General features: G+C 40.0%; 2 protein-coding genes across 2 annotated transcripts in view; one reads left to right on the top strand and one right to left on the bottom strand.

Annotated features, from left to right (window-relative positions):
• Window positions 1–12,844, top strand: part of LOC133570254 (voltage-dependent calcium channel gamma-3 subunit-like) — a 15,748-nt gene extending 2,904 nt beyond the window's left edge. The window contains exons 2-4 of the mRNA XM_061923074.2: window positions 5,060–5,143; window positions 11,487–11,627; window positions 11,690–12,844. Coding sequence (XP_061779058.2) covers window positions 5,060–5,143; window positions 11,487–11,627; window positions 11,690–12,207 — 743 coding nt within the window. The 3' untranslated portion in view covers window positions 12,208–12,844. The remainder of the gene's footprint in view (window positions 1–5,059; window positions 5,144–11,486; window positions 11,628–11,689) is intronic.
• Window positions 1–14,042, bottom strand: part of aptx (aprataxin) — a 34,067-nt gene that overhangs the window by 2,903 nt on the left and 17,122 nt on the right. The window contains exon 8 of the transcript XR_009810078.2: window positions 1,422–1,496. The gene's annotated coding sequence lies outside the window, so the exon portion shown is untranslated. The remainder of the gene's footprint in view (window positions 1–1,421; window positions 1,497–14,042) is intronic.

Genomic DNA, 14,042 nt, shown 5'->3' with positions numbered 1-14,042 from the left:
TTATTTAAAGACAATAAAAGATTATTTAAAGACAAGAAAAAAATATTTAAAGACAAGAAAATACTATTTACAGACAAGAAATTAATATTTAAAGACAAGAAAAGATTATTTAAAGACAAGAAAATACTATTAAAAGACAAGAAAATATTATTTAAAGACAAGAAAAGATTATTTAAAGACAAGAAAATACTATTTAAAGACAAGAAAATACTATTTAAAGACAAGAAAATATTTAAAGACAAGAAAATACTATTTAAAGACAAGAAAAGATTATTTAAGAATAAAGACAATAAAATATTATTCAAAGACAAGAAAAGATTATTTAAAGACAATAAAAGATTATTTAAAGACAAGAAAAAAATATTTAAAGACAAGAAAATACTATTTACAGACAAGAAAATAATATTTAAAGACAAGAAAAGATTATTTAAAGACAAGAAAATACTATTTAAAGACAAGAAAATATTTAAAGACAAGAAAAGATTATTTAAAGACAAGAAAATACTATTTAAAGACAAGAAAATACTATTTAAAGACAAGAAAAGATTATTTAAAGACAAGAAAATACTATTTAAAGACAAGAAAAGATTATTTAAGAATAAAGACAATAAAATATTATTCAAAGACAAGAAAAGATTATTTAAAGACAATAAAAGATTATTTAAAGACAAGAAAAGATTATTTAAAGACAATAAAAGATTATTTAAAGACAAGAAAAAAATATTTAAAGACAAGAAAATACTATTTACAGACAAGAAAATAATATTTAAAGACAAGAAAAGATTATTTAAAGACAAGAAAAGACTATTTAAAGACAAGGTTTCAACAGTCGACCACTGAGTGTTATTTAAATAAATCCTACATTACAACACACATTTTAATCTTCTATCGGGATAATATACTTTCCTTTCAATGCACGTATTATTGTGTATATTTACTTGAAAACCTTTTTTTACATCCTAAATGGAGTCAACTTCATGGCCATAGTAAAATCTTGAAAAAAAAAAAGGTTAAAGACACCTTTTTAATCAAACTTTTTACTGATCATGTTCAATTCTTTTTAGGTTTCTATTGATTGCTATTATTACTACTATTATTCTCTCAATGTTATGTTTTTATTCATGTGTTATTTATACTTTATTTCTACATATATTTTAAAATGTTTTATACTTTGTTGTTTTACCATTATGTCTTAATTATGTTATCTGGTTATTGTAAAGTGTCCTTGGGTTATTTGAAAGGCACTTATAAATGAAATGTATTAATATGATTATGATTATTAAAGCTCTCTGTCTTGCCACTCAGCTGTGTATCAAAAATATATATAAATAATATTTGATTGATTCAGTGCTTGTTGCCATGTCATACAAGTGTAATAAGAAGTTAACCCCTGCATACTGGGGGGGAAAAAATTGACTGACCATTAATTGAAAGCATGTGGCGTTCTTCTATGGTCAGCATCACAATTCTCCCACCTTGGCATCACCCGTGTCCTTCTGTAGTGACGTCATAAAAGACACAATTAGTCCAAAATCATTTGACAATTTTCTTTGTTTTGAACCCCAAATTCTAACTTTTTTTTAAAAGTTTCCTACAGATTACAGCAGTCAGTTTTGATTAACGCAAATATTCCCACACTCTGCTCACTTTAGTGACCACGATCATCAGACTAGAAACAGTTTGTTCACACTTCATACAACTACGTAAATATAAAAGGAAAAACTAACAAACAGAAGGTCAGTCATTGGAAGAAGAAAATGCGCCAAAGCCGAGAGATCGATGCTGACGTCCATCAGACATCCCATTAAGCGTTATGCAAGTGACTATTAGAGAGGCATGGAAGGTGTACTGGCTCAAAGTATGTCATGCAATAAAAGATTGGTGTCCAAAGTGCGGCCCTCGGCTTTTTCATTCTCAATATAGTATTACAAAACACATTAAAAAGTGGAATAAAAGAGTGAAGAGCTGAGATGAAAAAGTTGCAATGTTGACTCTAATAATAACACAAAGCTCTATAGGCTGAGGTTGCTCTAAATCATTTAAATCAATTTTGTTATGAATCATCGACCTATTGAAGGCTTCAATTACTTCACATCAAAACATTTACTTTCAAATATTTTTGTGGGGAAAATATTGCATATTTGCCGTATTTGCCGTATAAAAAAAAACTAATGTTTTTTCGACAAAAAGGGCATTAAACACACAAAAAAACATTTAAAAAAATATCATAAATACAATCTGAAGTTGATCTAGAGTTTTAAGCATTGAAATAAAAATTTTAAAAAATTCCTTACATTACTTATTTTTAACACTTTTTGGGTCCCGAGACTTTTAGAGCGATTTTATTTTGAAACTGTCAGTGCTCCAAAAAATGCTAATGAATCAAAATCAATGTTGTTATGAATCATTGACTTCATAGTAAATATCCTACTTTGACTTTTGTCATCATTTCTAAAAAAATCACTTTTCATACACGGGCAAGTAGGCAACACTGTGCTGTAAAAAAGAAGAACACACACACACACACACACACACACACTTACACACACACACACACACACACACACACAGCACTATTGTCAGTAACAAAACAAGGCATGGAGGGTTTGAGGAAAAACGCCACATTTGAGGCATCCACAATGGGGAATTACTCAAATGAATCTAAATAAATAGTATGAAAAATATGATAAAACATATGTAAAAAATAAAATATAAATGTAACATTAATAAGTTAATAAAAAGGTAACATTGAGAGAATAATAACAGTAAGAATAGCAATAAATTAAAGCTGCAAGCAGCGTTGGTCGGGCCCGCGTATTTGGCAGGTGCTAGTCCTAAGTGTCCCAATACTTTTGTCTACTTTTAGTCTGAAGTGTCCCAAGACTTTTGTCTAGTGTACCTACCTTGTCTGCATTGTGTGGGCACGTTGGTGCTTCCTGCTTTTAAGCAGCCTTCTTACAAAAACAGCAGGGCAGCAGCATCAGCGCAGCGGTTCTTTGAAGGCTCATAAAATCAAAACCGGAGCAGTTATAAAAAAAAGCGCTTCTGTTGTTGTAATCACAAGGGCTCAATCTCTGTCCTGTGCTAGTTTGAAGGCGAAACGACAAACGCGCTCAGAGGAGTTCGTTTTTGAAGGAAGGTGACCGGTTTTTACAAAAATTTTGTTTTGAAGGGGGAATAGCAAACTTCCTGTTGATTTTTGCTGGGGGTTGTCAATTTGTGAAATGTAGGTCTAAATGAGACCTACATTGAGGTTTTTGTTTCATGTCTGTCCGACCTTCCCAGTGGGAGTTACAGGCAGTTTTGTAATTTTTTTCTCCTGAGGAGCAGTTATTTCTGCGTTTTATAAAAAAATTGCGGTAGAGCACAATTTTTAGATTTGGGGTTAGGTTTTTTCATTAGATCACAGTTTTAGCCAGTCCTGATGCGTGCGTTAATTTTGGTGAGTTTTGAAGCGTGTTAAGGGGGTCAAATTACAGCTCAAAGAGGCAAAAGTGACTGTTTTTAGTACTTTTGTGTGTTGAAGGGGGAATAGCCAACTTCCTGTTGATTTTAGCCCGAGAATGTACCATTATGAAAGCTAGGTCTGAGTCAGACGTACATAGAGGTTTTTGTTTCATGTCTCTCCGACCTTCCTAGTGGGAGTTACAGGCAGTCTAGTTTTTTTTTTTTCCTAGGGGGCGCTAGAGCGCAATTTTGAGTTTTGTGGTTTGTTTGTTTTTACTAAAAGGCAATTTTCGCAGGTCCTGATGTGTGGGTCAAATATGGTGAGTTTTGAAGCATGTTAAGTGGGTCAAATTAGTGCTCAAAGAGGCGGCGGAAGAATAAAGAAAAAAGAATAATAAAACCTTACAAATTCAATAGGTCCTTATGTCCCATTGCATAAGGACTCCCTTTGGGAGTCCTTTTGCAATGGGCCGTGCGGGCCCTAATAAGACAGAAAACAACATAAAAGTGTAACATCCATCCATTTTGTACCGCTGATTAGTAAAAAACTTGATTAAAAAAATTCCTTTAACCTTTCTTTTTTTTCTTTTCTTTTTTTAATGGCGTTTTAGCCGTAAAAAACATGTTTTCTTTGACAGGGCATTGAACATAAAAAAACTAAAAAAAGAAAACTTCATATCGACAAATAGATGTGAAGTAAATCTCCAGATGTGTTAGAAATAAAACAAATATATACAATAGTTGCAGTTTACCTGACACTTGAAACATGACCAACTGGAGCATGCACTATCCACCTTAGCCGCCAGAGGGCGGTTGAGTGCTGAATATCCTAAAATGTGTTTTGTGGCTATTCCAATTTTGACCACAGCGTCAGTTGCTATGTAGAGTGGCACTTTCCATCATTTTCAGCAGACTGCACCCAGGAATGGGGCCATATTAATCCCTTACCTACTGTATATAGTTTATAACATTTTTTCTGACTGGGACCCTTTTGCAAACTTGAAGGGAGCCCTAAAAGTAAAAAAAATAAATACAGTATATGTAGTATTGGTTTTAAAAAGGAAAAATATCAAATTGGCCCCCGCATGCTTTAATTTTTCAATGGGCCCTCAATGGAAAAGGTTTGGAGACCCTTGCTATAAAGTATACCCCCGAACAGGCTATAGTAGCAAACATGTTTGCTACTATAGCCTGACTTTATAACAGAACAGGCTATAGTAGCAAACATGTTTGCTACTATAGCCTGACTTTATAACAGAACAGGCTATAGTAGCAAACATGTTTGCTACTATAGCCTGACTTTATAACAGAACAGGCTATAGTAGCAAACATGTTTGCTACTATAGCCTGACTTTATAACAGAACAGGCTATAGTAGCAAACATGTTTGCTACTATAGCCTGACTTTATAACAGAACAGTCTATAGTAGCAAACATGTTTGCTACTATAGCCTGACTTTATAACAGAACAGGCTATAGTAGCAAACATGTTTGCTACTATAGCCTGACTTTATAACAGAACAGGCTATAGTAGCAAACATGTTTGCTAGTATAGCCTGTTCTGTGGTATACTTTGGTCGTTAAATGCGTGTAAATTGTTTTCTTCCCTGCAGGAACATTCCGAGGTGTCTGCAAGGACATCGATCATTTTGCAGAGGATGCAGATTACGAGCAGGATGCTGCAGAATATTTGCTACGTGAGTACCACAGCTGTGCGATAACAACACCAACAATGTGTCACTCATCACGGGGGTGTGGCCAGGCGGAACTTTCCACGGGCCAATGGAAGAATGATCAGAAATAGCCAGCAGAATGTGAAGTCTGACTAGTCTGATGTAGGCTGGACTAGTCTGATGTCTTCATGATGCTGCACTGACTTGACAGACCAAGTCAAGACTAATGACTCCAGAACTCACAACCTACCCATCTCAGGGTGGACACTCTAACCACTAGTCGCACTGAGTAGGTTAAAATGAATTACTGCTCTGTATTAACTATAAAATACACACACACTATCTTATATACTAAGTGCAGAGGTACAAAAGCGGGGGTATTTTAGTCAGGTCATTTGAATATTATAGCCTGTAGGCTACTAGGAGCTAGCAGCTACACAACAGCTGAGCACATATTAGCACAAAAGCTAGATACGCGTACTTATAAGTGTCCGGTCCGAAGCTGCAGCCATCAGGGCGCTGCTTTGTAAGCCACCACAACGCTCTGCGTTCTCGGAACGGCGTCAACATACCGAGTGTTTTTGAAGAAGGGGGGGGGGGGGGGGGGGGGATTCTCCAGGGCGTCTTTCGCTGCACTGGTCTCACTGGGGTGTTTCCAGCACAGGGAGTCCAACTGTAGAGAAGGATTGTTTTTTTTGGTTAGGTGAGCAAACACATTCCAAAAGGTGGCTCCAGGGCCGGCCCGTGGCATAGGCCGTATAGGCAAATGCTAAGGGCGCCGTCCATCAGGGGGCGCCACGCCAGTGCCACAAATGTTGGAGAAAAGAAAAAAAAAAAAAGTTGGTACTATTATTTCTAAATACAAAAAATAATCCCACGTTAATTAAAATGCAAAGTAAAGCCTATTTAATAGAAATATTATTTGTTACAACATTACGCCCCCCCCCCCCCCGCCCCTCCCTTCCCTTCCCGTATCATGACTCTTTTTGGACGTCACCGCATCAAAAAATCAACTCAAGATGTCAAAACGGCCAAAACTGTCAGGTGCCCAGGGAAGAAAAAAGAGAAAAGAAGAGGAGGAGAAACGAGAAAAGACAAGAGGTAGCAGGTAGGTAACGTTAGCCTACATGAAATTATTTGTCTGTTACAGAATGTGATAGTAACCTGGCTTTTTAGCATTAAGCTAATGTTACATGATTCGGCAATTGCTAATCAATAAATAGCTAGTTCTGTTTTAACGTCGGGTTAATATTGTGGAGGGGGCTAAATTGTTATGGAAAATAATAATGTAACGTTAGGTAATTACAGTACTCCCACCTTACATTCCTCAGGGACATTTGTATTAGATCTTTTAAGCAGGTGTTTTTTGTTTACATTGTTATTGCCTTCTGGTTAGCTAATGTTTGCCCTGCAGGTAATAGTCACTTTTCCACCCCTTTATATATTAGGTATAGTTGTAAGCAGAGGTGGGTAGAGTAGCCAGAAATTGTACTCAAGTAAGAGTACTGTTACTTTAGAGATTTATTACTCAAGTAAAAGTAAGGAGTAGTCACCCAAATATTTACTTGCGTAAAAGTAAAAAGTATGTTGTGAAAAAACTACTCAAGTACTGAGTAACTGATGAGTAACATACACACACACACATATATATATATATATATATATATATATATATATATATATATATATATATATATATATATATATATATATATATATATACATATACATTGATATATACAGTATATAATTTATATGTATTTATTTTGCTGTTTTTGTTTACATGTTAAAGGTGTTTTAATGAATATACATGCATGTTTAACATATAGATTCCTTTCTTTAATGAAGACAAGAATATAAGTTGGTGTATTACCTGATTCTGATGACTTGCATTGATTGGAATCAGACAGTAGTGATGATAACGTCCACGTTTTCAAATGGAGGAGAAAAAAAGTTCCTCCTTTCTGTCTAATACCACATGAAAGTGGTTGGTTTTTGGCATCTTATTTGTCCAGCTTCCATATTCGTTTTTATACACTTTACAAGAAATATATTGGCGGCAAACTCCGTAGCTTGCTAGCTTGTTTGCGCTGGCTTTCGGAGACTCTTGTTTTGAAAGCGCAGGCGCGATGGAGCGGCACTTTTATTGTGAAGACAGGAACTGTGCAGTCAGTCTTTAGGCTTTTGACGGGATGTACGGTTGAAATAAAAAAGGGTCTTTTTTCCTTCACACTTTTGATTGATTGATTGAAACTTTTATTAGTAGATTGCACAGTACAGTACATATTCCGTACAATTGACCACTAAATGGTAACACCCCAATAAGTTTTTCAACTTGTTTAAGTCAGGTCATGTGACCGCCTGGCTCTGTTTGATTGGTCCAACGTCACCAGTGACTGCATCTGATTGGTGGAACGGAGTGAACGTCACCAGTGACTGTATTTGTTGAAACGCAGGCACTATGAAGGTCTGTCTGACAGACCAAAACAAACAAAGCGTGCATTAACAGATCGATAAAAATTAGTAGCGAGTAGCGAGCTGAATGTAGATAAAAGTAGCGGAGTAAAAGTAGTGTTTCTTCTCTATAAATATACTCAAGTAAAAGTAAAAGTATGTTGCATTAAAACTACTCTTAGAAGTACAATTTATCCCAAAAGTTACTCAAGTAGATGTAACGGAGTAAATGTAGCGCGTTACTACCCACCTCTGCCTGTAGGCTACTAGGAGCTAGCAGCTACACAACAGCTAAGCACATATTAGCACAAAAGCTAGATATGCGTACTAATAAGTGTCCGGTCCGGAGCTGCAGCCATCAGGGCGCTGCTTTGCGTCAACATACCGAGTGTTTTTGAAGAAGGGGGGGGGAGGGATTCTCCAGGGCGTCTTTCGCTGCACTGGTCTCACTGGGGTGTTTATAGCACAGGGAGTCCAACTGTAGAGAAGGATTGTTTTTTTGGTTAGGTGAGCAAACACATTCCAAAAGGTGGCTCTCAAATAATTTCACAGAGCACAGGGGAAAGCTTACCCGAGATGTTATCCAATTTGCAATTCAATTCCAAGATTGCTAAAGTCTGAGCTCTCACAGCTCTGCCCAACACATCCATCGCGACGGGCGGCTTTTGGGCGCCTCCAACGGCTGCCGTCGTCTTCCGGATTTGTCGACAGACCAGAGCAACACTCAATCCAAGCAGTAGATGTTCTGTTATCACTAGAGATGTCCGATAATGACTTTTTTGCCGATATCCAATATTGTCCAACTCTTAATTACCGATACGGATATATGCAGTGGTGGAATGAAGACATTATTATGCCTAATTTTGTTGTGATGCCCCGCTGGATGCATTAAACAATGTAACAAGGTTTTCCAAAATAAATCCACTCAAGTTATGGAAAAAAAAATGCCAACATGGCACTGCCATATTTATTATTGACGTCACAAAGTGCATTCTTTTTTTTAACATGCCTCAAAACAGCAGCTTGGAATTTGGGACATGCTCTCCCTGAGAGAGCATGAGGAGGTTGAGGTGGGGGGGGGGGGGTATATTGTATCGTCCCGGAAGAGTTAGTGCTGCAAGGGGTTCTGGGTATTTGTTCTGTTGTGTTTATGTTGTGTTACGGTGCGGATTAGAGATGCGCGGATAGGCAATTATTTCATCCGCAACCGCATCACAAAAGTCGTCAACCATCCGCCATCCACCCGAACTAACATTTAATCAAAACCGCACCCGCCCGCCATCCGCCACGCGCCCATTGTTATATATCTAATATAGACGATGCAAGGCATTAGTGAGGTTATAAAGCTTTTGCCTGTTAAAGAAAGGAGACTGATCCAATTTAGCAGAGACATTCAATGCGTGCCACGCTGTCACGGCCCAGACGCACACCAGTGCGCAATCATCTGGGAGCCGCGCTGAGCGCACCTCCAAGCGCGCTCGCGCCACTCAAACTGCTGCAGGCAGCTGCGTTCTATCTTGTTTTAACATCCTGTGGCACTCTTCTGGGATCACGGTGGACAAAACTGCTCATGCTCAGAGTGTTTGTGGAGGTTCGGGGGTTTTGCACAAATGTGATGCACCATGTTAGATGTCCCGGTTTTGTGACTGTCGTAGACATAAACAGCGTCGCAGCTCTGGCAAATCACGTAGCCAGCATTACTATCATCCTGATTTACAACCTCACAAAAACGAGTCCACGCTGAACTTTTCTGACATTTTTTTCCCCTGGTCTTTAGTATTCCCTTTTTTAGTTTGTCGCGTACCACGTTTGCTGCCGGCGTTGCCATCTCTTTTTTTTCTTCTTCTTCTGTTGTGGCATATGCTGCAGGTGCCTGCTCGTTTTTCGTATGTGGGTAACAACATTTAACTATGTATATATATTTACCAATTGGTTTAACTGCCACCCGCCTGAATCTATTTAAAATCTAATTTGTTTTAATTTCAACCGCCCGACCCGACCTGCGGATAAAATCTAATTTTTTTTTATTTCAACCGCCCGACCCGCGGATAATCCGCGGACTCCGCGGTTGTGTCCGCAAACCGCGCATCTCTAGTGCGGATGTTCTCCCGAAATGTGTTTGTCATTCTTGTTTGGTGTGGGTTCACAGTGTGGCGGATAGTCTAACCTCGGATTCAGGAGGAACAGTGTGGTTTTCGTCCTGGTCGTGGAACTGTGGACCAGCTTTATACTCTGGGCAGGGTCCTTGAGGGTGCATGGGAGTTTGCCCAACCAGTCTACATGTGCTTTGTGGACTTGGAGAAGGCATTCGACCGTGTACCCCGGGAAGTCCTGTGGGGAGTGCTCAGAGAGTATGGGGTAACGGACTGTCTTATTGTGGCAGTCCGCTCCCTGTATGATCAGTGTCAGAGCTTGGTCCGCATTGCCGGCAGTAAGTCGGACACGTTTCCAGTGAGGGTTGGACTCCGCCAAGGCTGCCCTTTGTCACCCATTCTGTTCATAACCTTTATGGACAGAATTTCTAGGCGCAGTCAGGGCGTTGAGGGGATCTGGTTTGGCGGCTGCAGGATTAGGTCTCTGCTATTTGCAGATGATGTGGTCCTGATGGCTTCCTCCGGCCAAGATCTTCAGCTCTCACTGGATCGGTTCGCAGCCGAGTGTGAAGCGACTGGGATGAGAATCAGCACCTCCAAGTCCGAGTCCATGGTTCTCGCCCGGAAAAGGGTGGAGTGCCATCTCCGGGTTGTGAAGGAGATCTTGCCCCAAGTGGAGGAGTTCAAGTACCTGGGAGTCTTGTTCACGAGTGAGGGAAGAGTGGATGGTGAGATCAACAGGCGGATCGGTGCGGCGTCTTCAGTAATGCGGACGCTGTATCGATCCGTTGTGGTGAAGAAGGAGCTGAGCCGGAAGGCAAAGCTCTCGATTTACCGGTCGCTCTACGTTCCCATCCTCACCTATGGTCATGAGCTTTGGGTCATGACCGAAAGGACAAGATCACGGGTACAAGCGGCCGAAATGAGTTTCCTCCGCCGGGTGGCGGGGCTCTCCCTTAGAGATAGGGTGAGAAGCTCTGTCATTCGGGGGGAGCTCACAGTAAAGCCGCTGCTCCTCCACATCGAGAGGAGCCAGATGAGGTGGTTCGGGCATCTGGTCAGGATGCCACCCGAGCGCCTCGCTAGGGAGTTGTTTAGGGCACGTCCGACCGGTAGGAGGCCACGAGGAAGACCCAGGACACGTTGGGAAGACTATGTCTCCCGGCTGGCCTGGGAACGCCTCGGGATCCCCCGGGAGGAGCTGGATGAAGTGGCTGGGGAGAGGGAAGTCTGGGCTTCCCTGCTTAGGCTGCTGCCCCCGCGACCCGACCTCGGATAAGCGGAAGAAGATGGATGGATGGATGGGTTGCCCCGGGAGATTTTCGGGAGAGGCACTGAAATTGGGGAGTCTCCCGGGAAAATGGGGAGGGTTGGCAAGTATGACTGGGAGAGGAAACTGCTCTGTACCGCTCCCTACGTCCGTGTACCACTCCGCACAGCGGCGTTTTAAAAAGTCATACATTTTACTTTTTGAAACCGATACCGATAATTTCCGATATTACATTTTAAAGCATTTATCAGCCGATATTATCGCCCATCCCTAGTTATCCCAGTTCCAAATTGGTATCTTCAATGTCTTTAAAGGAAAGAAGTTCTCCCAGGAGTACGTGTTCCCCCCAACCTGAGCTTCTCCTTGAGATGATCTCGACTATTGAGTTGAGAAATCCATCAGTTTATTGGAGAACAGTGCAAAAGAGAGGCTGTCTGAATCCTTTAGACCGGGGCAAAGAAAGAGATGGGAGAGGGAGGGGAAATGTGTCCGCCTTTGTTCCGAGCCAGGCAGGAAATGTCCATGGTTGAAACGTCTCTTTCCCTCCCAGGCGCCGTGCGAGCATCCAGCCTCTTCCCCATCCTCAGCGTGGGCCTGCTGTTCCTCGGCGGCGTGTGCGTGGCGGCCAGCGAGTTCTACAAGTCACGCCACAACGTCATCCTCACAGCGGGCATCCTCTTCGTCTCAGCAGGTCGGCCACTTCACTTGCATTCCAGACAATGGGCATCACCGTGGCAACCGTTTGCTCCTCAGGTCTCAGCAACATCATCGGCATCATCGTGTACATATCGGCCAACTCGGGCGACCCCAGCCAGAGCGACAACAAGAAGAGCTACTCCTACGGCTGGTCCTTCTACTTCGGGGCGCTTTCCTTCGTGCTGGCGGAGATGGTCGGCGTCCTGGCAGTGCACGTGTTCATCGAGAAGCACCGCCAGCTGCGCACCAAAGGCCGGCCCTCGCTCATCAAGCCGGCGCTTCCAAACAGCAAGCGCTACTACCACAACCGGCCCCGCAGGTACAGCAACCGGAGCAACCACAGCATGGCCGAGTCCGCCTCCAACTCCCTCCGGGCGTCGCTGGTGCGGGAGAACTCGCTCTCCAAGGTGGTGGCCCCGCCCAGTTTGCCCACGCCGTTGACGGTGAGCTCGGACTTTGTGTTGTACGCGCTGGCCTCGCCTCTGAAGGACGGTAAGGTTGACATGTTGGACGGTTTAGCCGCTGACGACAGCGACATGATGTCCGGGAACAGCAGAAGAACCACTCCGGTCTGAGAACTGACAGAAGTCCAAAGACTCCACGGTAGTGATGGGCCCGGCAACACCGATGCATCGGCGCATGCGTCGAGCTCATAGAGCAAAACCCTGTGTCGGTGCGCGTACCGCTTTTAGAAAGTCACGTGACCGATCATGAGCTGTTTTGGTCACGTGACCGATACGCCAACTGTGTCGCCTCCTCTGTGCCCTGTGAGCGGCTCTTTTCTACAGCCCGAGAAATAATAACTAAGAAGAGAAATGGTCTAAAATGTAATACGTCGGAAAAACTTTTTTTTTTTTTTTTTTAATAAAAATGTGTAAAAAAATAAAATTAAAACAATTCCCAGTCCACAATCATCCACAACACGTTCTCTTAGATTTCCATGTTATGATACATGTTCACATTATTTATTGACTGTATCTAAAAAAGATAAAAATATATTTTTATTTAAATGAAGATATGAAATAATCCTAAATGAAATACAATGACTTGGTTTATATTATTGTATATACTAGGGCAGGGGTCACCAACGCGGTGCCCGCGGTCACCAGGTAGCCCGTAAGGACCAGTTCACACCTGTTCTAAAAATAGCTCAAAAGAGCAGCACTTACCAGTGAGCAGTCTCTATTTTTTATTTAATTGTATTTATTTACTAGCAAGCTGGTCTCGCTTTGCTCGACATTTTTAATTCTAAAAGAGACAAAACTCAAATAGAATTTGAAAATCCAAGAAAATATTTTAAAGACTTGGTCTTCACTTGGAATAAGCGGTAGAAAATGGATGGATGGATGGGTCTTCACTTGTTCAAATAAATTCATTTATTTTTTACTTTGCTTCTTATTACTTTTAGAAATACAATTTTAGAGAAAAAATACAACCTTAAAAATGATTTTAGGATTTTTAAACAAATATACCTTTTTACCTTTTAAATTTCTTCCTCTTCTTTCCTGACAATTTAAATCAATGTTCAAGTAAAAAAAAAATTGTATTATTGTAAAGAATAATAAATATTTTAGCTTCTGTTTTTTCGACGAAGAATATTTGTGAAACATTTCTTCAAACTTACTATGATTAAAATTCAAAACAATTATTCTGGCAAATCTAGAAAATCTGTAGAATCAAATTTAAATCTTATTTCAAAGTATTTTGAATTTCTTTTAAAATTTTTGTTCTGGAAAATCTAGAAGAAATACTGATTTGTCTTTGTTAGAAATATATATTTGTTAAATATTCTAACAAAGTGCAGATTGGATTTTAACCAATTTTAAAACATGTCATCAAAATTCTAAAATGTATCTTAATCAGGTCAAATTACTAATGATGTTCCATAAATTCTTTTTATAATTTTTTCAAAAAGATTCAAATAAGCTAGTTTTTCTCTTCTTTTTGTCGGTTGAATTTTGAATTTTAAAGAGTCGAAATTGAAGATAAACTATGTTTCAAAATTTTATTTTAATTTTTTTCGTGTTTTCTCCTCTTTTAAACCGTTCAATTAAGTGGTTTTTTTCATCATTTATTCTCTACAAAAAACCTTCCGTAAAAGGAAAAAAAAAAATGTACGACGGAATGACAGACAGAAATACCCATTTTTTTATATATATAAATGTATTTATTTAGCTATTCTTGTTTAAATCACACTTACGTGTAACTTACAAATGACAATATATTTATTTATTTAAGTGTGTATCAAACTGGTAGCCCTTCGCATTAATCAGTACCCAAGAAGTAGTTTTTGGTTTCAAAAAGGTTGGTGACCCCTGTACTAGGGCATCAAATCAGTGTCAGTTGAGTCGGTCCATAGGTTGCCTGTAGGGATTTTTAATGTCCAGCAGATGTCAGTATTTAGTGACAC

Source organism: Nerophis lumbriciformis, linkage group LG27, assembly GCF_033978685.3.
Source record: "Nerophis lumbriciformis linkage group LG27, RoL_Nlum_v2.1, whole genome shotgun sequence".
Classification (NCBI taxonomy): Eukaryota; Metazoa; Chordata; class Actinopteri; order Syngnathiformes; family Syngnathidae; genus Nerophis; species Nerophis lumbriciformis.
This window is presented reverse-complemented; position numbering and strand designations above follow the sequence as displayed.